Source organism: Hippopotamus amphibius, chromosome 3, assembly GCF_030028045.1.
Source record: "Hippopotamus amphibius kiboko isolate mHipAmp2 chromosome 3, mHipAmp2.hap2, whole genome shotgun sequence".
In the NCBI taxonomy this organism is placed as follows: Eukaryota; Metazoa; Chordata; class Mammalia; order Artiodactyla; family Hippopotamidae; genus Hippopotamus; species Hippopotamus amphibius.
In genome coordinates, this window is record NC_080188.1 from 133,914,110 (window position 1) to 133,938,087 (window position 23,978).

General features: G+C 47.8%; 1 protein-coding gene across 8 annotated transcripts in view; it reads left to right on the forward strand.

The window, feature by feature from the left end:
- LOC130849270 (carboxyl-terminal PDZ ligand of neuronal nitric oxide synthase protein) overlaps window positions 1–23,978 on the forward strand; it is a 296,636-nt gene that overhangs the window by 255,720 nt on the left and 16,938 nt on the right. For 6 of the 8 annotated variants that reach the window (XM_057728028.1, XM_057728031.1, XM_057728029.1 and 3 more), the window contains 4 exons: window positions 11,591–11,757; window positions 13,412–13,603; window positions 20,672–20,837; window positions 22,223–22,375. In XM_057728028.1, coding sequence (XP_057584011.1) covers window positions 11,591–11,757; window positions 13,412–13,603; window positions 20,672–20,837; window positions 22,223–22,375 — 678 coding nt within the window. Of the gene's footprint in view, window positions 1–11,590; window positions 11,758–13,411; window positions 13,604–20,671; window positions 20,838–21,287; window positions 21,357–22,222; window positions 22,639–23,978 lie in introns of those variants that run through there. The other 2 variants (XM_057728035.1, XM_057728036.1) reach the window with 2 other exon arrangements.

A 23,978-nucleotide genomic window follows, 5' to 3' on the forward strand; every position in this document is an offset into this window, starting at 1 on the left:
AGTTGGAAGTCATAGTGGAAGAAAATATCCACTGAAATAACAATTTTAAAAGATAAAATGCCAATGAATAATCGTAATAAAATATATATGTTTTATATGAAGAAAATCATAAACAGTTGGAAAGTTCTTGGTTGGGAATCTCAACATCATAAAAATGTTATTTCTCCTTATGTTAATCTATAAATTTAACGTTACAATACAAATTTTAATAGCAAAGTAGGCACCTTGGTAAGCTATCATATTAAAAACTTATGAGATGCAGATAAAAGAGTGCTCAGAGGAAAATCAAAGGTTTAATTATTTACCTTAGCTCATCAGTCATGAAAATCAAATTAATTAAACATTCAATTCAAGAAGTTAGAAAATAGCAAAAGAAATCTCATACTGCAAAAGGCAGTATTGAAAGTGGTAACTAGTAGAGACTCTTGGTTTACATTCTAGCTGCGCTGGTCACTGGCTGTGTGATTTTGGGCAAGTTCCATAATTGCTCTGTGCCTTAGTTTCCTATTCTGGAAAAAATAAAAACAACAGTAATGTCTACCTCATAGAATTATTGTGTTGATTAGATGAGCAGCAGAGTCTGGTGCTTGGCACATGGTAAACACCAAATACATGTTAGCTATTATTATTTTAAATTATGGGAAAAAACAACAATAGAAAATATAATACGTTTTCATATCTGGAAAGCCACTCCTCTGTCATCTCATATGATAAAGCTATATAACAGGTAAAGCTGTGCTGATGCATGAATGAGTGCCTGGATGGCTCAGAATAGAAAGCTCGCAAGTAAACCCAGACACACATATTGACATAGTGTGTGATAAAGGTAGAATCCCTGTGGAGAAAAATGTGGAAATCATTAAATTTTAAAATTCACATGGCCTTTGACCCTCAAATTCCCTTCTAAGACTTCATCTTAAGGGTAAACCCATACATGTGTGAGATGATAAAGACATAAAGTTATGTAAGCAAAGAATTTGTTATAAAAGCAAAAAATTGGAAATAGCAAGAGGGGATTTTAAAATAAATTATGATTATAAATAATGGAATATTGCAGAATCACTAAAAAGAATGAATTGGTTCTCTGTGAACTGATAAAAAGTCATCTCCAAGATATTTTGTTATTTTTTTAAAAAAAATCAAGATGTAGAACTGTGGATATGGTATGCTACCAATTAAATTGTATAAAAATATATATACGTGTATATATTCATATACACATGAAATATATACATGTATGTTTTCATATACACATGAAAACACGTATGTGCCTACTATGTACAACATCTCCGGAATGATACACAAGACATTGCTAACTGTGGTTCATTCTGAGAAAAGGAACTATAGGTGGCTATAGTGGGAGAAAGATTTACTTTTCATTATACCAGACCTATAGCTGGCCACATTGCTCAGAGAACAGAAGCTGATCTGCTTGCTTCTGAACTGGAAGATTTGCCTTCAGAGCTGCTAGCTGGAAACCATTAATGCCTTTATATTATTAACTCTTCTTTGGTAATGCCCTGCTCCCTTGTTGATGGAGTCATCGCTAAACCTCAAAGGCTTTCAAACCCACAGTGTCACTGGTAGCCAGGATGCACAAAGAAATTCTGAGCAAAAAGTAAAGGACGTTGTCTCTGGTGAAGTCATTTATTCCTGGAGTGAAAGGGGTTGGACACAGGGAGGTAACCTAGAGGTTGAGTGTTTGAACTTTGTTCATATCATGGAGCTCCTGTTTGAGGAGCTTGATCTAGCCTCTAAGTACCTAATCAGAACCAACTTCTCAGCCATTTGCTAAAGAGGTCAGGATGGTGTGGTTTGACCTTTTGGAGAGACGAGCTGGATAGCATTTCATGTATAGACTACTCTGTGGTTAAGGTTTTCTTTCCCTCCTTTGCCTACTCTTTCCTTCCCCTTCCAGGCCCTGCAGGGGACTTCAGGGTGGAGGTGGGTTGATATGATTTCCTGTGATACTAGGGAGGATTCTCTTTGGGGGTGAGTAGACATTCCAGTAGGGATCCCCTCCTCTCCTTTTCTCTGTCTTATCTTCCCCCACTCCTCCTCTAGCACCCTGAGTGTATCATGTACCTTCCAGCCGTCGTCAGTGCTGTTGCATCTGCCAGTGGTTCCTGTGTTTACCCCCAGGCAGCCATTCTACTCATCCTTTATGATCCTGTCTTCTGGGACACCTGCCTTCCAGCTCCCACTGTCCATTCTCTTCTCTTCCCTTTCCCGAAAATTTAAACACTTCTTTCCTCTAGATTCCTATGTTCTTTTCACTCCTAGTTGATGCTGTTATTAGCATTTAGCCCACTGTCTACCAGTGTCCGTCTTCAGTAGAGTACAAGCTCTGGGAGGGTAGGGACTATTCCTAGCACGATAAATATTTGTTGAATAAACTGATAAATATGGTCAGCGACTGTGGCAGAGGGTGTGTGTCATTTTAGTCATTGTCAACAGCATTTATTCAGTGCTTACTCTGTGCCAAAATCAACATGGAGACTGAGTAGAAATTTCAGCAGGGAGTGACTTCTAAACAGTCCCTTGATGAAGAACAGTGACCTTGGATGGGGGAAATAGGTAGAATGGAGGTGATATAGCTGAGAGGGTAAGACATATAGCTGATGGTGATGAGTGACAGTGGCTGAGGCTGCAGATAGAGCCCAGTGTGGTCACGCCCTTCTGGCTGTAACGGATGGCCAGCTACATGCACCTCTCCTTTTATAACCTTTTTTGGTGATAATTTTTTCAAATTATAGTAATATACATGAGATTTCGGCTCTTTGGCATCCTCTGTATACCATTCTCCCTAAGAAGAATATAACTGATGTTCTACATGTAGAAACATCTGGGTTCATTTTAGGGAAACCTGTGAGGCCCAGTGTAGTTGCTTCAGAGTTGAAGATGTCAAAGCACTGAGTGTACCTCTTTAAGGAGGTTGAGCCTGGGTTGGATGTGTTGTCTGTTTATCATATTGGCGTTTCTGCAGAGTAAGGGAAGTGGTAGGGGCTCTCCCCAACTCATGTAAGTGAGGATCTGGCCTGTGGAGTGATGTAAATTGTATTTGTCAGGGAGATAGACACACGCGCACGCACACACACCACACACACACACACACACACACTCTCTCTCTCTCTCTCTCTCTCTCTCTCTCTCTCTCTCTCTCCATTTTAAAGAATTGGCTCATGTGATTGTGAAGGTGTGGCCAGTCCAAAATCTGCAGGGTAGGCTCCAGACTGGAAATCCAGGAAAGAGTTGAAGTTCAAGTCTAAAGATGGTCTGCTGGCACAAGCCACTCTTCTTCTGGGGGGTCAGTCTTTGTTCTATTGAGACCTTCACCTGATTGGATGAAGCACACCTACATTATGAAGGGTAATCTGCTTTACTCAGAGTCTACTGATTTAAATGTTTACTCTCATCTGAAAAATACCCTCACGGCAATATCTAGAATAATGTCTGGTCAAATATCTGGGCACCATGGCCCAGCCAAATTGACACACAAAATGAACCATCACAGAAATGAAAAGTCAGTGTGGCTTGATGGAGAGAGTGCTGAACCAGCAGACTAGGGAAGCAGCTGAAAGCTTGGGTTCCGGCACCTGAACAGCCGGGCTTGAATCCTAACCCTACCACTTCTCAGCTGGGTGATCCGCAGCAGACTTTATAGTCTCTCCGGATCTTTCTTATCTGCGAGGTGTTGGGAGGTCATGTAAGTCAGCATGGTGCCTGGCATGTAATCTCTTCTAAGTACATAGTAGCTATTAGCCAGTTCTCCAGGTCGGAGTCTCAACTACATGACCCCATCTATGCAGTGGGGGCAGTGGACAAGAAGATTTCTGAAGTCCCATGATTTTATGACAGATCCACGTTACGTGATTAACCGGGTGCCCTCTGATTGCAGTGTAGTGCCATGGCCATGAAGGGAAACCTACCTTGAGTATTAGTGCTTGGAATTCTACAGATCTGGGATGGTAAAAGTTTTCTTATCAAGCCCCATAGTCACTTCCTTTTTACAGCCCCACTTGCTTCCTTACTGTCTCTAAACCACTGGGAACACATTCCTTTTTTCTGTAAATGCTTTCCCCAGAAGCATTTACGGACTTCATTAGGATTTTTCTCTGTACTGGGGCACCTTGAAACTCCAGAGTGGAACTGTTGGTTGGCAGGTTTTCTTTTCCTTTTAATAAGAATCTTGCTTCCACATTAGGGAGCTTTCATTTAATGCAGTGTTTATCTTTCCTGTGGAGCTGCCCCAGGCAGGCCCTTTGTTGTGCAGAGGAAACTTATTTACTCTGGAGAAAAGTGCAGAGGCTTTGCTATCTTCTTTGATGTCTTGTCAGCCCTTTCCCTTCTGGATTTCGGCAGTGCTTTTAATGAAGGTCCTCACTTTCATTGTGTGTGCTGTGGCTCTCTTTCTCTCTCTGCCTGCCTTTCTTTCCTCCCTCATTCTTCCCACCGTTCCCTACCCTGGGGGAGGTTTATCTTTTGTATCTTTTGGCAGCAGCTGCCCTTGGCCTGTCCCTGGGGCTCAGAGCCAGGTGGGGCCAGTGTTCCTGTTCCGCTTGCCTTGCTTTCCCTGTGCAGTTTCTTTGACTCCTGGAGAGGGTTTCCTGGGAGAGATCCCGTTCCCCTGGAGGTGTCCCTCTTCCCACAGCGGCAGACAATCCAACGTGGGGAAGGGCTTGGAGCGCTTTGGAGATTAGAGATTCTTAAAAATAAAACTCTCACATCTAAGTGAGCACTGGATTCAGGAGTATTTACTGTGTACCTGTTACATCTGCTCGACCTGGCATCTGGCTTATTCAAGCAGACACACCACTGACCTCCTGTCACTGCCATGCTCCCACCACACCTGCTCTTCCATCTCATCAGGCCACCACTGCCTGATCCTTTGTTTCTCCTTAGTTTCAGTTCCCTTCCTTCATTCAGCAGATGTTTATCAAGTTTCCCCACGTGCCAGGCTCAATTCTGGGTACTGGGGAGACTGTGAACAAGACAAGGTTCCCGCTGGCGAGGAACTCATGTTGAAAGTTGGGGTGGGGATCAGAGAGTTGACGAACAAGACTGTTTTAGGGTTGTCAGTGCAATGAAGAAAATAAAGCAGGGCGGCTGAGACTACAGGTGGAAGCAGTGGGCCTGTGGGGAGGCAAGGTGGTGCAATGGTTAAAAGCACCAAGCCTGGAGCCAGACTGGCAGGCTTTGAGCCCCAGCTCCAGCCTAGCCAGCTATGTGCCTCAGTTTCTTTATCTGTCAAATGGGGAGAATAATAGTGCCTAACTCTCAGCGTGGTTATAAGGATAAATGAGTTAATACATGTAAATCCCTTAAACTAGTGCCTGGAACATAGTAAGCCCTATTTGAGTTTAAGCTATTACTGTTGCAATTTTGAGGCAAAATGTGGCCATTTGAAACACTTTTTTTTGGACTGAGCTGATAATCCTTTGTTGTTGTTGTTGTTGTTTCCCAACCATTTTATTTTGAGATGTAATTGACATGTAAAAAATCCTGCGTTAACCCAGCAGTGCCTGTCCTTTTCAGCCCTGTGATGGGTCCACTGTACATCTGTGTCCCCAGACTTGGCCTCCGGCTGCTTCTCCATTCAGCATCCCTCTGCTTTTCCCTGTCCCCAGCTTCCATCATGGTGGACGATGTCCTTCTCCTGTCCAAGATTAGCTCTTTCTCCTGAATCATCACCTGCACCTTCTACTGTGCTTTTTTCCCATTGCAGATTGATAAGGTCAACTCTTTCCCATCTTTTAAAAAAAAAAAAATCAAACCTTCTTTGTCCCTGCATATCTCCCTAGCCTATCTCTTTCCTCTCCTTCGTAGTCAAGCTTTGTGCGAGACAGATCTATACTCACTGTCTACATTTTACCCCACGCTCGCCATTAGCCCTTCAGCCTCCGGTGATGTGGCGTCTGTTGCGTGCCAGTCCTTCCTGAAGCAACCAGTCCAGATCACTGAAGGGCTGCCTCGTTGGCAAATCGAACCAGCCTTTCTCTGCAGTGTGCACCACTGGGAATGAATCACTCACCTTCCCTAGCTTCTGGGATACCCCACCGCCAGCCCCCACTCTTTCCTTCTTTCTCTGCTAGCTGCTTTTCAGCATCCTTTGTAGGCTCTTCTCTTTATACCTATCTCTTAAGTGTGGGGATTTCTCCTGGCATTGGTCCCTGGTGCTCTTTTTTGACTTTCCATGGTTTTAACTAATGTTTATCTCCAGGCAGACGTTTTTCTTGACCTGTCCACTTATAGATAGTGGATATCTCCAGTTAGCTGTTACAGACTCTTGCAGTTTCCTTCTCTTATCCACAATCCTTCTTCTCCTGAATTTTCCCTAAAGGATGCCAGTTGCTACTCAGTCACCTAAATCAGAATTTTAAAACTCATTCTACATGTGTTCCCCTCTCTCCCCTCCCCCTTCTTTCCTTCTTTCCCTCCCCCTTCCCTGCCCATAGGTGATTGGTTACCAAGTCCTATAAATTCTGCCCCCCTGAAGATATTTCAGATTTGTCCTCTCTGCTCTATGTTATTGCTACCTCTTGAGCTTAAGCCCTCATCTTTCTCACCTAGAGTATTACTTTCTATCTTGTCCCTTATAGATCTAAAATAAAAATCCTTTTGTGTTACTCACCTGCTTTCCTTCCTTCAAGATCAGATCCTGACTCTTCCTGGTCAGGTCCCTCCCTGCAGAGTCATTTGCAGTGCTTCCACCATGCTGTGGATTTCTGTACCTCTGTGTCTTTGGCCCTGCCTTGCGCTCTGCCTAGGATGCCTTCTATGGCCTGCCTTCCCCTCTGCTCGCTTCTTCACCTGCCTTAGCTGGTACCCCTTCCTCCAGTGGTGTTTCCTTCTGCACAGACTTCTGTGACGCCCACCTGACCTAGATGTTCCTCTTCTGCTGTCCTGTGTCCTGGGTAGCTCTCTCCCGGGTGACACAACCTCGTGCTGCATCTGCGGTTTTTGTCTGTTTCCTCCATCAGGCGGGGAAGCATTGACAGTACATATTTTGCTTATTCATCTTTACGCCCAGTAGATTTCTTTCGTATACAGGGTTCTTAATAAGTACTTATTGAATAGATGAATGAAATCAGCATATGTCTAGAGACTATTCAGTGTATCAGGTATAGTTTAAAAAACAGTTTAAAAAGCACTGCCCCCCTACCCCCAAGTTCAGTTTTACCTCTCCCTATTACCATTTGGAACCCATAGTGCCCAATCCCATAAGTTTCCTGCTTTTGCCAGAAAATTTTCATATCATTTCTTGTCCCTTGGGCATGTTGATGTCAGGAAAGTTGCAGATACCGAATTTCATCTCTTGTCTAATAGGACCTGTAGACCATTTGCTGTGCGTCTCTATTTGAGATCTTGTCTTATCTGATATGCTGACAGGCACACACAAGAAGAGTATCCCTTCATTTAGCTTGTTTTTTCGCTCTACCCCAGCCTTACCTCCCTGGTTCTAACAGATCTGTTACTACACAGGCATACCCAGGAGATACCACAGGTTCGGTTTCGGACCATGGCAATAGGGTGAATGTCACAGTAAAGCGAGTAGCACAGAGTTTTTGGTTTACTAATGCACATAAAAGTTATCTTCACACTGTACTGTAGTCTGTAAGCGGGAAATAGTATTATATGTAGAAAGCTGTATATACTTTAGTTTAAAAATGCTTCATTGCTAAAAACTGCTATCATCTGAGCAAACCGTAGTCTTTTTGCTGGTAGAGGGTCTTGCCTCAATGTTGATGGATGCTGACTGACTAGGGAGGTGGGTGCTGAAGGTTGCGGTGGCTGAAGCAGTTTCTTAAAATAAGGCAGCAGTGAAGTTGGCCACAGTTGATTGATGCTTCTTTCATGAACGATTTCTCTGTAGCATGCAATGCTGTTTGATAGCATTTTATCCACAGTGGAACTTCTTTTGAAATTGGAGTCAATCCTCTCAAACTTGCCATTGCTTTATCAACTAAGTTTATGTAATATTCTAAATCGTTTGTTGTCATTTCAAGAGTCTTTCCACATCTTTACCAGAAGTAGATTCCATCTGAAGAAACCACTATCTTTGGTCATCTGTAAGAAGCAGTGCCTCATCTGTTTGTTTTATTATGAGACTGCAGCAATTCAGTCACATCTTCAGGCTCCCCTTCTAATGCTAATTCTCTTGCTGTTTCCACCACATCTGCTGCTATTTCCTCCACTGAAGTCTTGAACCCCTCAAAGTCATCCATGAAGGTTGGAATCAACTTCTTCCAAACTCCTGTTCATGTTGACATTTTGGCCTCTTCCTATGAATCTTGAATGTCCTTAATGGCGTCTAGAATAGTGAATCCTTTCCAGAAGATCTTCAATTTATTTTGCCCAGATCCATCAGAAGAATAGCTATTTATGACAGCCATAGCCTTATGAAATGTATTTCCTAAATAAGACTTGAAAGTTGAAATTACTCCTTGATCCACGGGCTGCAGAATGGATGTTGTGCTAACAGGCATGGAAACAACATTAATCTCGTTGTACATCTCTGTCAGAGCTTTTGGTTGATGAGGTGCCTTGTCGATGAGCAGTAATAATTTGAAAGGAATCTTTTTTCTGAGCAGTAGGTCTCAACAGCAGGCTTAAAATATTCAGTGACCCATGTTGTCCGCAGATGTGTTGTCATCCAGGCTTTGTTTCTCCAGTTGTAGGGTACAGGCTGCATTAGCTCCTAATGAGCATAAGCCTGTTTTGAAGCTTTGGAGCCAGGCAGCTGGCTTCTCCTCTCTAGCTATGAAAGTCCCGAGTGGCAGCGTCTTCCCGACACAAGCCTGTCTCCTCTACGTGGAAAGTCTGTCCTGTAGTGTAGCCGCCTTTGTTAATGACCTGAGCTGCATATCCTGGGTGACTTGCTGCAGCTGCTGCATCAGCACTTGCTGCCTCACCTTGCACATTGTCGCTGTGGTTCTGGCTTCTTTCCTTAAACCTCACGAATCAACCTCTGCCTGCTTCAGACTTTCCTTCTGCAGCTTCCTAACACTTCTCAGGCTTCACAGAACTCAAGAGAGTCAGGGCCTTGCTCTGGGTTAGGCATTTACAACTTGGCTAGCTGTTGAAAGAGGCCTTACTTTTGACCTGTTTTGGCTTTCAACATGCCTTCCTCGCTGAGCGTAATCATATCTAGCTTTTTATTGAAGGTGAGAGACATGTGGCTCTTCCTTTCACTTGAAGACTTAGAGGCTAATGTAGAGTTATTAATTTGCCTGATTTCAATATTGTTGTGTCTTAGAGAATAAGGAGGCCCAAAGTAAGGGAGAGGGATGGGTGGGGGATGGGGGTAGGAGTGGGAATGGCTATTAAGTTCGCTGTCTTATAGGGAACAGTTTATGGGGTCCCCAAACAGTTACAATATTAACATCAGAGATCACCGATCACAGATCTTCGTAACAAACAATGAATAGCGACTAATAAATAACGAGAAAGTTTGAAACATTGTGAGAGTTACCAGACACACAGTGAGCAAATGCTGTTGGGAAAATGGTGCCGGTAGACTTGCTCGATGCAGGTTTTCCACAATTTGTAAAAATGCAGTATCTGTGAAGTGCAGTAAAGTAGGTATGCTTGTACTGATCTCTACGCATTAGTTGTATGAAATCTGTAAGACTCCAAATGTGATCATCAGAGAGCCCACGGAGTGGCAGGAAGTCTCCCAGAAAGCGATCCCATGGTGGGTGATTCACGTATGTCAGCCTTGGTTTGGGAACTCCATTACTACAAACAGAATGGCTGGGAAGTTTGTTTTCCAATGACTCCCCCAGAAGCAGAGCTAGCACTGGAGAGATTTTCCGATCCCTTCCGGGCCTGAGCATCTCCAGACCCTCTCTATCGGGGGCTGCTTAGTTCTCGTTATTAGGGTCTCCAAGGATGAGGGGCAGCCTCCTCTTATAGCCCACTTCCCGGTTTTGCTACCTTGTCATGACAGTGTTTCCTTTGTTAGTGTTTACTGCACACCTTCTCTGTGCCAGATCCTTGGGGAACATGAATGAAATACATCTTTGATCTCAAGACCAGAAGGGCACAGGTGACATCGTGTGCTGATTAAGTGCACTGACAGATGGATGCCCAGGGCTGTGGGAGCCAGTCCCTCCTGATGACTGATGGAAATGTCTCCTCAAACTCAGGTCTATTTCACCCGTTCACTCCTCTACGGGCAAGGAGAGCCAGATGCTCAGTTCCCACACATCCACCTACTAAAAAATAGCCAAAAGTTATCCGTCAACCTTTCCTCTCACAGGGTAAACCTCCTCATCAGCGGGAAGGTAACTTCTGGGTGCAGGAGGTGGTAGAAAGCAGCCCACTCCCGTACTCCTGCTGGCTGGTTTGCAAAGGAGCAGAAGAGCTGCCCTGCCAGGCCATGGTCTAGGGCCCTCCTTTCTGTTCCGCTCCATTGCAACACTCAACAGTTGTCTCCCAGCTCCCAGAGCAGCTAGGAGGAAAACCAAACACGCTGTTTGCTTTCTAAATACCAATCTTGCTTTCCCCGATGACTCGTGTGGGTTTGCATGAGAAGACTTGTTAGAACTGTTCTACAAGGCAGGCCCTCAGAAGACCAAAGCCTTGCTGCCAGGGGTGGCTTTAGGGTTAGGAAATAAACTTCTCATACTTCCTACTTACATTAGTCTGTGCAGTTTTACAGTTGGTTCTTGGCCTCTGAAAGCTTTTAAGAAATTTTATTTGAAGACAGTAGAGATGAACCTAATCCCAAATGTAGAGAAGAAAATATTTCCTGGGAAATGCCTGAGAATTGCCAGGTGTTTTTTAGAGCCCAAGAAAGAGAGAGGAACAGGGAATGAAGAAAAATAAGAAACAGTAGGGCTTTCATATGTGTGCTGAGCATGTGATCAAAGATATGGTCACTGTCTTTAGTCGAAAGAAGCAAGTGGGAAATAGATTAGACAAGACATGAAAACCAGCCACCTGCCTCTCCTCTGCCACTGCTGCCTTCTCCAGGCCCCTTCTCTGGCTTCTGCTCTTGGGGGACAGTCAGAGTCAGGCTCTGAGGATGGGAGGCTGATGCTGTGTGGGATGGGGCTGCAAATCTCCTTGCCCTTATTTTTCAGGCCTGCAACCCTCCCACCTACTTAACTGAGCCTCCACTGTATAGTTGAAGGTGCTGGGGCCCAGAGTGAGGTGATTTACCCCTTATCTGACAGCCTGTTAGGAGCATGGTGGGGGAAACTCCTACGTCTCTGGACACCCAGTTCAGGGTTCTTTCCCTGGGCTGTTTCCACTCATGGGTTTGGATGAAGTCGAGATGACTGTCATCCCTTTCTTCCAGGGTCCCCACACCCTATCAGCATAAATATCATGCCAGCCTGGCAAAGCAGTCATGTCCAGGCTTGAGGAAATGTTGTCTTTGTTTCTGGGGTTTAAAAGGATATTTAAATGAGAACATCTTATTGGATTGAAAATTTAATGGACTTGAGTGAAAAGATATGTGAAAATGTTATGAAGCCATTGGCGTCCCTAGGTGTGACATAACTGAAAACTAAAGTGTTGAGAAAGGAGGACATTGTTGTTAGTGTAGCTGTTCCCTTTCCTGCCCTCTCTGTTGTCCCTGTAGGTCGCCAGCTCACCGGAGCCGAGAGGGCCTCCACGGCCACCGCAGAGGAGACGGATATCGACGCGGTCGAGACCCCACTGCCGGGGAATGACACCCTGGAATTCAGCCGAGGTGTGACCGACCTTGATGCTGTAGGAAAGGAAGGAGGCTCCCACACAGACTCCAAGGTAGGCAGGAGGTGGCCCACCCAGATGATCTGCACACCTGCACACACATCACTTCCCAGAGAGGCCTGGGTCACAGCCGCCACCACCATCAGTCACCTCTTACCCCTGCTGGGCCTTCTTTAGAGTGAGGCGCTCCCCAGCATGGTGGTGGTTCCACAACATGTTTTACTTCCTTTCAGAGGGGCCTGACTCTAGAGATTCGGACCCCGTGTATTGATATTAGACACTGCTGCATGTCAGGATGCCACAGGGCTCAGTCCTGATACATGTCACCCTCCAGTGTCCCATCAGTCCTTGGTCCCCTTCTTCTCACTGGAAGCCCCACCTTTGATGGCACCTCATCATATACCTGCACAATACCTGTGCATGACTACTCCTTTCACAACACGACATGATTCGCAGGGGCTTAGCTGAAGGAGCAGAATGAGTTTGGGCTGCCTTTACCTGCAGCTAGTGATTGTGTGCCTTTGATGCTCCTGGGGAGGCTGGAAATTGGCCCATTGGAGGTTAGAAACTGCAAGACCACCTCAGGCATCATCAATTTCAACTTTGTATGTTACGGGTGGAATGGTGGACGCCCTCAAGGAATTCCTGATATGATCCAGGTTGAGAAACTAAGAACTTCTCACCTGAAGACAAAACAACACCCCCCTCCCCACCCCCGACACAGACACACAGAAGGAAAATTCTAACAAATTGCCCTTCCCTTAGATTCCCTGCCAGTTCCCCGTATCATGAGTGCCTCTCTTTCCTCATCATGCAGAGCCTTTTCTCCAGTGGAGGTCGTTAGGCTAGTTCATCAGAAGGAGTAACCTGTCTAGTTTGAAGGGCAGTATTGTTCCAGATTGCCTGATGTTTTCTTTGGTGCCCAAATTGTGCTCTGCAAGTGGTAAAAGCCCTCTGTCACAGGGTGCTTCCTCTTGCATATCTGAAGAAGGACCAGCAGCAGAGCTGCTAGAAATAAAATTCAACCCTGCAGTTGAATTCTCTGGATCACAGAAGCCGTCTTAGTGAAAGTGTCCAACTTCCAGGAGCTGGGAGGGAAGGGAATGAAACTGCTTTCACCTTTCAGAGAGAGGACCTCTCCAGACCACTATCTGTTTGTGTCCAGACTTTCTTTCCTGGTGGCTCTCCCTGTGAGAGGAGGCAGTGCTGGGCTGGAGCACCTCCCTCACATGGCCTCTTCCTCCAGTGGCCAACTCAGGGAACCCTACAGACCCTGGAGGAGGGAGCCCTAAGGGCACAGCAAAGCAAAGGTGGAAGCTGCCTCATAGTGGGGTGTAGGTAGCTATCTTTTGTAGAAATAGATCCCTCTAAGTCCAGAATCTCAAATAACTCAACAACATGGTATAGTTGGAAACTATGGGCAAGAGATGGGACAGTCTCAGCTGCCTGATCTCCCATCACATCGCGTCAGTAACTCAGGTGTCCAGACAGGATTTTCTGACTCTGTGGTCCCAGCCCAGGCAGTCAGATCATCTGCTCTGTGGGGGCCCTGTCCACATTTCCATCGAAGGTGTAGCATTTCCAGCTCTTGGTTATAAGCAGGCCATTTCACCCCACCCTTGTACATGTTGTATATATTAAAGACAGAGTGAGGCCCCTAAAGATGGTGCCTGCCCAGGGTCACGCCCTGTCTTCTCTTCTCCTCCAGGTCTCATCCCACCCCCAGGAGCCCATGCTGACAGCCTCGCCTAGGATGCTCCTTCCCTCTTCTTCTTCGAAGCCCCCGGGCTTGGGCACGGGCACAGGCATGGGCACGCCGCTGTCCACCCACCACCAGATGCAGCTCCTCCAGCAGCTCCTCCAGCAGCAGCAGCAGCAGACACAAGTGGCTGTGGCCCAGGTTCTCCTCAGCCTCCTCCCTACTTCGCAGGCTCCACTCTCATGGGCTTGACGCACCTTCCTTAGCGAGGGGCACAGGGCAGGTTTAAAACCTAGGGAGCTGTAAGGGATGGCTCGTGCTGTTGGATCATTGCTTGTTGGGGAATGGAGGAGGCAAAGGGGGGAGAGGTGGGGGATGCAGTTGAAATGGGAAGAAACGTTTTGGTTTCCCATGTATCCCCTGCTCTGAGTTGGGCTTGGCTGGCTTGGCTGGATGTTGTTGGATAATGACTTGAACTTACTAAGGAACAAGATGCACATAAATTCACCCTTCCTTTCCTACCTTCTTCTCCTGGTGTTTGGGGTGGGAAGGGATGCCTCTGTAGTCAGGACAGGTGTGACTTTGTGATACCACTCTTAAAAGAGTTTAAAGTATGAATTTGTGCCAAACACCCTTGCAGAAGCTACCACCGTGGAAACCTTGTTCATAGAGGTTTCCAGGCCTCCTTTAGTCATCTACTCATTCCAGGCAGGACTGTTTTTTTTTTTTTTAAGGTTTCTCCAGGCAGGATTTGATACCATACTGGCCTTGTAGTCCATTATAATGGGATTTAACTTACAGGGACTTAGGTGTAGTATCTGAGCCATAATGAGAAGAATTGGCTTAGATTTCAGGAGCCAAGTACTGTTTGAGCCCTAAAGACGTGTTGGGCTGCTGCTGCTTTATAAAGGAGAGGTGAGCTGATTTCCCTGCTGCTTTTAGCAGGGATTCCTTCTGCTTGCACTCTGTGGAGGGCGTTGTAGTCCACATCTTCCTTGGAACTTGAGTCTGAGCTTTATCTTCTCTGTGGGCAATCGGGGAATGGCGAAGACGTGATCGTTCATACCATTTGCAGGCTGAATCCTGAGTTAAGAGTCAGACGGGGTCAGGACATGGGTGGGTAGATGAAGACCGTGAGGAGGGTGGGGCCTTCAGGGTTTGGGGAGATCTGGAAAGGTGGCTCTGAGCATCAGCATTCTACACTGCTCAATCGGGCTGGCCTCTGAGCTCTTCTGCGTCCTGGAATGAGTACAAGAAGACTTCTCTGGGGAACTCTTATTGATCCTCCTTGTTTCTTCTCCTTACTCATCTCCTGACCCTCGGGTGGAGTGAATCACCCAGGCAGAGCTGTCCTTTGCAACACATACCCCTTAAGGAAGCATCCAACAGCCTAACCAAAATGATGCAATGACTTGGGTCTTGAAAAGACCTTGTTATAACAGTCTCACATTGACCTGGGCCTGAGGCCCAGCCTCATGGGTGTCTTTTGCAGCCAGGTTTCAAGGGAGTAAAATCAGTAGGGCGCTGCTCCCAAGTGATCTGAGCCTTTTTAAAAATCCTGACCACAAACCGAAAGGATGTGTGCTAATTCTAGGAGGACTCCCAAAACAGTAACAAGGAGGAGGCATGTCATTAATGGCTTCTTATATGTGGCAGAAAAGTCATTGCCTTTTGTCACATAACAGAATTCATCTCCTCTAGCTAATAATGGTGTGGCAGTCTCAAGAATCCCCTTCTCCGGGGTGTGATGGCTGATAGGAGCAGAAAGCTGGAGTGCTCCAGCACAGGGCTGTTCAGCAACTCCTGTCGTTTCCAAAAGTTTCCCGTTGAGCATAAATCCATCCTCCAACCATGATACTTTTCTCTTCCACATATCAATTGCCAAGTAATTATTACTTATCTAAGAATGGGCTTGATGCATATTCATGATGAATATTATCGGAGAGGCATTTGAATGTGAAGTCACTGCTAAATACTAAAAAGAAACTATTTGCAAATGTATAATCTGCACAAGAAGAAGAGTGTGGTAGTCAAAGGACATACTCAGTCAGTAAAGCCACAAGACCTGTAAGTCTCCCATAGTCAGGGTGAAATCCTAAGAGTGGTTCTCTGGCTAGAATCAAGCATCTGTCTCAAGGAGACATCACTGCCCTGGCCTGATTTTAATTGCCTCTGTCCTAGAAGACAGTGAAGCTAGGGAAGGGGAAGAGCATGGTGCTTGCAGTTCACTTGATGAAACTCTCTCAGTTCCAGCCACTTTCACAGACTGGGCACCCTCTGCCTCTCCTGTACTTGTAATCTGTTCATTATAGTTGGCGGGTCCTGGTTGAGTCTCAGTTCAGGCAGTGACATGATTGAAAGGTCACCAGAGTGCATCAGTATCCCACATGGATGAGATGACTTTGGGTAAGGTCGTAGACTTCTAGAATCTTCAGGTCAGACAGTACCTTGAGGTCATCAGAGAGCTTTTTGAAAAGGCTCCTCTGCCCCTCTCTGCCATCCTCATAAGCAGTCTCTTCAGATTGCATCTTCCTTTTCTGCCCAGGAATGGCAGATATATTATTGTACCTCTCAACTGGCTTTCGGCTCCCCTGTCATCCAGACCGATTCAGTCCTAAACTGGCCTTCAGTTTCAGGTTTTTCTACATATTCCTCTCCCACTCTTTTTGTAGCATTTGATCCAAGGGCTTTTTATTAGTACCCATATCTTTGGGTATAAACAATAAGATATATAGGTGGACTAATAGATAGGTCTTCTTGGCATCTTTCATGCATTTAAAATATATCAAATCTGGCCTACTTGGTTTGTCTGCATAGTGTCCAGCATAAGGTCAGCTTTTACTTGTTCTTTCAGACTCTATTGCCACCAAACTGCAAGGTTTCTTTCTTCGTTAAACTACCAGCAGTCCCCAGAATTCCAGTGGGTAATACTATGACCTCAGCACTTCAGGTGGGAACACATTTTCCTTTGCTCTGGGAACATCCGAATCCTCCTGTGTGTGGCTCCTGAGAAGAGCTAAGGATAAAGCCAGTTTCTCGCAAATAGGCAAACTCTTGGGGTCCCTTGTAGCACGATTTATGCCCCCCTCCCCCATATATTCTCACAGGCCAACCTGGTTCTACTGTTATCATTGGGACTAAGCTTAGATCTCTTTCACGGCATTCTGATTTGGTCTAAGACCTCAAGACCTCTCCCATCCTCTCCCTAAATTGGTTCAGAGCTGGTCTAGAAAGGACCTGTCTTGGCCTTAAAGGTACCCGGGCCAAGGTGTTGCTCAGCTGACTCTTAAGCGTTTCTAGATTAGATCTCGGTGTGTAAATAGTGAACCCCAAGCCCTTCGGACCACTTTCCCGACCCAGCATGAGGCTTGCCTGGCTGCGCTAGCTTCCTGCTTTTAGATGGATCAGAAGTTCAGGGGGATGAGTGATGAGAGTATAGCCAAGCCTTGAACCAAAGCTGGGATGTAGCTGGCACCCGCATGGCCATGAGCTGGGTCCACATAGCTCCACATTTGATCCAGGCGCTGTGGCTGACTGGCAGCAGCTAAAAAGACCAGGCTCCTTCACAGTTTGCCAACTCCTAGCCTAGCTCATGGGGAAAATGTTATACTGCAGCTCAGTATTGCTATTTAAAGATTTCTCCTCTACCTGCTGCCACTTGCACTTGTTCAGAAACAAGTGATTGGTTACTTACGCTTTGCATTGTGTATGCCGTAGTTAGACGAACAGCACTAAAAACTGCTCCCCCAGGGCCTAGATTTAGCATCTGTCCTCGTGGCTTCTCCCGGTCCCCAGCACCCTGGGTGCACTGCCCAAGTCCCTGCCTTGTGCATGCTGAGACAGTGTCGCCTGCCTCCGCTTGTGTGTCCGGTGTGGGGGGTGGCCAATTGCTCTGGTTCTCTCCACTGCCATTCCCATGTGCCTGCTGCTCCCTAACTTCAGCCTGGCCCTGCCCCCACTTCTCGCGGAGGAGCTGGAGTCCAGGCAAGTAGGCTGGAGAGCCAGTGGGCACTGGTCTGGTGTTGCTGGGTGGGTTGAGGGTGGATGTCTCAGTTTGGGGAAGTGACACAGAGCTGGAGGGCACAGGGTCGAACTTAGGTTTGTAGTGCTATGGCAGGAATGCAGGACTGGACACTGCACTCCAGGTGTGGCCCGCCCACTGACTTAGTCTGTGACCAGAGTAGTCATTGCCAAAGACCACACAGCTCCGGAAAGACATAGCTAACTCCTGCCTTTTCAGAAATTAATATGGCCTACCTTTGCGAAAGGTGTTTGATGCTTTAAAAGAAGTGTGTGCTGAATACAAGGAAGTCCCATCTGGTAGGGAGGAGGTAGTGTTATCTGCTCCTGTTGGACGATGGAGGAAGCAAGCACTCAGCTGTAGCTGGCTGCCCAAGCCAAGGCTGAAAATGATGCTGCCTCGTCTCGGCGCTTCAGGGCCAGACCCACGTATGCAAAATGTAGGGACTGTTAAAGTGCCTCAAATGGAAAGGAAGTCCCGGCCGTTTTGTCCCAGCTTGGCCTGGTTTGGGTTCTCCTGTGGTGCAGACTGCTGCAGCGAGAGGTCTGAGCCTCATGCCTGCTGCCACGTTTGACGACTGCAGGAGCAGAAGGGTTCTTTAGTGCTGGGTTTAGGCAGTGGCAGCAGCGTGTGCTTTCGCATTCCCAGGGTTTGAAAACACCTGAAATGTTACAACCCTGTGTTTGCAAAGCTAAAATTCTTATTTAGTCTGGCATAAGGAGCACCCAAACAGTATTTTCTCACGCGCTGAGTGCCAGTGGACTTGCGATGAAAGCATTTGATTCAAGGGTCGTCTCTTATGTACTGATGGTACCTCCATCATTGGAATGGTTACCTGCAAAAGAAACTTCCAATTTTTTTTCCCCTGGCTTCTGCAGAAGGAAATTCCTCTTTTGTCCGCAATCCTAATTCTCTGACTTGCTGGTGGAAATCTAGGAATGTTCTTCAGTGAGCCTTTAATCAGTGGCCCCTGGTACTGACCACACCTGAATGTGCAGTCATAGACTGTCCAAGCCTCTAGCCAACCCTCTCAGTTGAAAGATGGAGAAAGTGAGGTCCAGGTAGAAGTGAATTACCTGCAATTGCATAGGGAGTAACCAACGACTCAAGCACTCCAGCTCCTAGTCCAATGCTTTCAAATGCCCTCCTCTGTTGGGATGTTCAGATGTGGGATTCAGGCACCTGAGTCTGTAGCACATGTGTGCAGAGAACCCTTCATAGATGCCAGTTAGCGGAAGGCAGGATTCTCCACTTTCTCTTTTAACATGCATTGAAAGTTTTGTTCCACATTTCTGCCTGTTTCTATTTTGTTCCAAAGAAAATAGAAAATGGATAATTAACAATTCTGTCTCCTCAGTACATTCCTTTCAGTGGTGCTTTTAGGTGGAATAAGTTACATTACTCCCAGATGGAAGGTTGAGGTTGGCCTTTCCTCTGGGAGCGCTTCTGGGGATGGGGTTCCCACAGCAACTGTCCTGTTTCCCAGAACCAACAGGATTTGGGGGACTCGGGCGTGAATTGTCTCTATGCCTAAGTTTCCAAGGAAGAGAGAGGCTTAATAGCCATCCACCACCTGATATCCAGATTCAAATATTATTGCCGCTCCTTTCTCTGTTCTCACCCCTCTCTCGATGTCTCTTTAGTTTATGTGAGGCTGATGTCTGGACCAAAATATCAATTCTGTCTTAGCAGCACCTGGTGGAGGGCAGATTTACTTTAGATTCCTTAGGCATCCTCCCCCTGGGGGAGAGAGACGCCTAACCTTGGGAGCTGCTAACGGAAAGTGGCAACTAATCTTGTTAGTGGTTCCACTTAGAAGCAGAGCAACTGCAGGGTCAGGTCCTCAAATCCAGGCAGGAGGGGAAGCAGCCGCTGCATCCAAGAGTATGATCTCCGAGTGCTGCCTGCTGAGAGGGCAGACACTGGGCTGGCAGGACCCTGGGGCAGGCTTGGACACACTGTGGGGTGGACATGGTCTTTTACTCCTTGATAGGATGTGAACCTCTTTGGAGCAGATGGCTCTTCAGAAACCCAGAGCATCTGTTGTCTCAGCCAGAGAATTGGCTCCTCCAGTTCCTTCCTTCTCCCTCCTCTACTCCTGGCTCCACCTGTCCCACCCTGGTCATCCTGACTCTGTGTCTTTATCCACACCATGTTTTTGGTTCAAGAAAACCTTCTTTCCCACAGGCTGCCTTGGTCCAGGCCGCCGCATTCATGAGCTCCCCTTATTCAGGGACCTTCAGAAACCCTCCTAGAGACCCCTTTACCCACCTCTTAGCAGAACAATCACATATGTGTAAATATTGTCATTATCTTGTGACTCAGTTTCTTCAGACCAGGGTCCTGATAGAATCACCCCACATCTCCTCCCACTGAAGTGTATCCGCACACCCAGATCGCATACCAAGAGCAGACCTCACTGGGCCCCGAGCATTCAAGGCGTGCCTTTGCCAGGTGCTCTACTGTGAGAAGGTGAAGTTGGTGAGGGTCCCCCTCTTCCCATAGAGGGCGACTCTGTAAGCTGTTCCTCTCAGCCCTGCCAGGGTTGCTGGATGAGGCCCTGTTATTAGTCAGGCAGCAAACATTTGACCTCTGCCAGGTATGAAGCATGCCTCCAGGTGCCCGGGGAAATAAAAAGGGAATGGAAGGTCAGGGAAGGAAGCTGACACCCACCCACAGTTGTGAAAAAGCAGACTGTATTACAACCAGCTCACTAACGTAGGGCATGCGTAGGCTTCCTGTTTCTCCTGATATTGCAGTGCGAGGAAGGGGAGAGGAGAGATTGTTGTGGGGGTTTACTGAGACACTGCTCTTAGCTAGTGGGGTCAGTATATCAGTTTTCAGTTTCGTTTTTTAAAAGACAAAATGAGAAAAAGGTACCTGCCTCAGCAAGGCAGTAGTGTGTTAGCTGTGAAGGGAGTTCTTTTGGGATGGAGTTGGGGCAGGTCTGGGCACAACTCCTTCCTACCTCTTGCTCTTGATGTGGGGCTCAGCGTGGTACATGAGTGACACGTCACGGCCCTCACTTGGGACGGAGGGAGATCCAGTGAGCAGCTTCTTTTGGCTTCTCCTCCGAATTACAAGCCCAGATGCCCATTTTGCCCGGGAAGGGCTTCTTCGTCTTGAGTTGAACCTGGAAGGTATCTCTGGTCCCAGCTGTCCACCAGTGACTCGCGTTTGCATTCATGTCCCTCTCTTCTCTCTGTCCTGTCTTCTCGCTGTCTCCTCTGCCTCCTCCTTCTCTGCAGGTTCACTTGTTGAAGGACCAGCTGGCTGCTGAGGCTGCGGCACGGCTGGAGGCCCAGGCTCGCGTGCACCAGCTCCTGCTGCAGAACAAGGACATGCTGCAGCACGTCTCTCTGCTGGTCAGGCAGGTGCAGGAGCTGGAGCTGAAGCTGTCAGGACAGAATGCCAGTAAGCGGGCCCTGCCCAGCCGCACCCCCTGAGGGAGGGGCTCTGGAACCACATGTTCTCTTCCCTAAAGCTTTTGGTGGTGCTTTACTGCACCCCTGACCTGCCCTGGTATCCCAGCAGAAAACAAAGGCAGCTCTTTCCCATCCATACTCTTCATGGAATTATAAAATGGCAGGGCCGGAGAGGGTCTTGGCTGCCTTCTAGCCCAGTGCCCAGACTTGACCTTGAAAGTCCCCGGGAGTCACCGCCACATGTTCACCCAGCCTCTCCTTGACGGGGGACCCAGGCTCTTTACACCCTAAGGCTGCCTGTTTCTTTCTCAGAGGGCTTTTCTAGTCGAAAGACACGGAGCACCTATGGTGAATCATGCTCTCTGAGAGCTCTGCGGGAGACATCAGACTGTTTAGTAGTTTACTCCCCTGCACCATTTCACAGCTCAGTAGCATAGAAAAGGCTGGTAGCAGTCTGTCTATTGAATGGATAAGGCAGAGGAGTGACTGTGGCCAGCTAGCTCTGCTGGTTAGTGGCAGAGGTCACCTGGCTCCCAGCCTCAGATGCCTGCCCTTACCCCCAGGCTGCACTGGGAAGTGCTAGAAGACAGCATGTCTCCATGCCTTCCTCCTGAGCTTGTCCCTGGGTTGTCTGCTGCTCTAAATGTGCACTGGCTGTGGACCAATATCCATGGACCATATACATGATCTCATTTCATCCCAGTAGTGGTAGATATTGTTGTGCCCATTTTACAAATGAGGAAACAGACTCAGAGAGGTTAAGTAGCTAGCTCAAGGTTTTAGGACTAGCAAAGTGTGGAGCCAAGATTCAAACCCAGGTCTGTTGCTTTCCCTATTATACCAGTAGTTCTCCGAAACTACCCCATGAGCATTGTAAGAAATGGGTGTTCCTAGATCCAACCCACAGAGATCCTGCATTGGCAGATCTGGGGCAGGGCTGATAACTCTGTTTTTAACGTGGCCCAAAAGTGTGGATTGGTAACCACTGTACTTCATCACTCTGAAAACCTCACTGGCTTTTTATTTTTGTTTATAGAGGCTCTTTTGTATTCTTATTAATATCAGTTTACAAGGTTGCACTAAGCATTACGGCATGCTTTTAACGTAGCTCTTCAATTTATACCTTTTTCCTACCACACAGCCCATTCAAGGCATCACCGGCTCATCGTGTGGTTATTGTTCCCTGCCTTTACCACCTCCCCGAGCTCCTCCCCTACAGCCTGGCGTGTCCTTGCTGGGTGGGTGGAAGGAAGGGGTAGAAGAGCCCCTGGGAAGGGCCACTTAGTTGACCAGGGACCTGGGTGGGCCAAGGGCGGCTTCCAAACCAACCACCTTGCTAATGTCGCCCCCTCCTCCTCTTCTCTCCCCCTCCAGTGGGCTCCCAGGACAGCTTGCTGGAGATCACCTTCCGCTCTGGAGCTCTTCCCGTGCTCTGTGACCCCACGACCCCAAAGCCAGAGGACCTGCACTCGCCGCCCCTGGGTGCGGGCTTGGCCGACTTTGCCCACCCAGCGGGCAGCCCCTTAGGTAGGCGCAATGGCTTGGTGAAGCTGGAGTGCTTCCACTTCCTCCCGCCCGAGGACACCCCAGCCCCTGCTCAGGGCGAGCCGATCCTGGGCAGCCTGGAGCTCCTCAAGTTCCGGGAGTCGGGCATCGCCTCCGAGTACGAGTCCAACACGGACGAGAGTGAGGAGCGTGACTCGTGGTCCCAGGAGGAGCTGCCCCGTCTGCTGAACGTCCTGCAAAGGCAGGAGCTGGGTGACAGCCTGGATGATGAGATCGCCGTGTAGGTGCCGTGGGGCGAGGAGGTGGAAGCCATGGCCGAGGTGTGAAAGGGCCGAGTCTGGGTGCTGCCCGGGTAGGGGCTGCCGGCTAATGTGCACCACCGAGGATACCCAGGGGCCCAGAATCATTTACAGTTTCCAAAAAGGATTAGGATTTTGCTTTGGAGGGTCAAGTGGGGAAGAAATTGGATTCCCAGAGGTGAATCAGCTCCTCCCTCCTACATGTGACTACTGGGTGGGTGGGGGTGGGGAATAGGGCCTTTCAGAGCCCATAGCTTTGGGGAAGGGTCCGTCTTGAGGACCACCAGGCTGCTGAAGGACCTGCTTCCTGCCTGCTGCATCATCCGTCTCCTCTGCTCTGTCATGTGATAGTCCCCTGCTCTCCCCACTTCTGTGGTCCCGACTATGAAGGGAAGCCATCGGTACCTTCTCAGGTACTTTGTGTTTGGATGTCAGGATGCTGCCAGTTGCCTAACTCTCCCCTGACTTTCACGGGAGGAATTCCTTCTCTAGGCCCTTGCGAAGACTGTAGAGATTGAATGCTCTAGGCTAAAAGACAGGATAGTCCTTTCAGTGTGAGCATGAAATTGGGATGTGTCACGTCGGAGGGATAAGTTTTCAGATGAATTGGACCCAAACATTTTCTCTAGGTGGGCATCAGGTGTTGCTACAGAGAGAGACTGGGAGTTTACTATCATTCAGACCCTTGCCATGAAAGCCTGTGGGGAGGACAACCTCTTTGCTGCCCCAGATCACTTCGGTCTGATTCCTCGATGTAGATGCCCTGCCCACCTCCTGCCTGCAAGTCCAGCTCATCCACATGGAGGCTGGAAAGCTGCCCTCTCTCCCCTGTGTCCTGCCTCAGGGGTTGTGCCAGCTGAAGCTTTTTCGTAGCACTCTTGCCTCTATAAAAGCCTCAGAGACCCAGAGCCCCAGCCTTACCCGTCAACCTGTTCCCTCCACTGGGCAGTAGTGGTCCGTTTTTATTGCCAAAAAAACCCCCAGAAAACAAAAAGCATAACGAAAAAATGAACCCAGACTGGTAGCTGAGACCGTTCAAGTCCACCCTTCAGAATCACTGCCACTTAAGTCAGGGACCATAGCCACTTCGCCCTTGACCTGTCTCCCTGTGGGTACGTGCCTCAAGCACACCTGTAAAAGGTGCCACATGCAATTCTCTTCTGCCGTCTAGGCCTCGAGATTACCACCTGGTACAGTGGGATGATTGGGGCAGTGAAGGCACGCTTACCTGTCCTTGGCTCCAGCAAGGCCCTAGGTGGCTGTTAACAGGTTTAAAGGCGCCTGAAGAGAGAGCTGAGTCATGCTAGTGCCATGTGTTTGGGGAA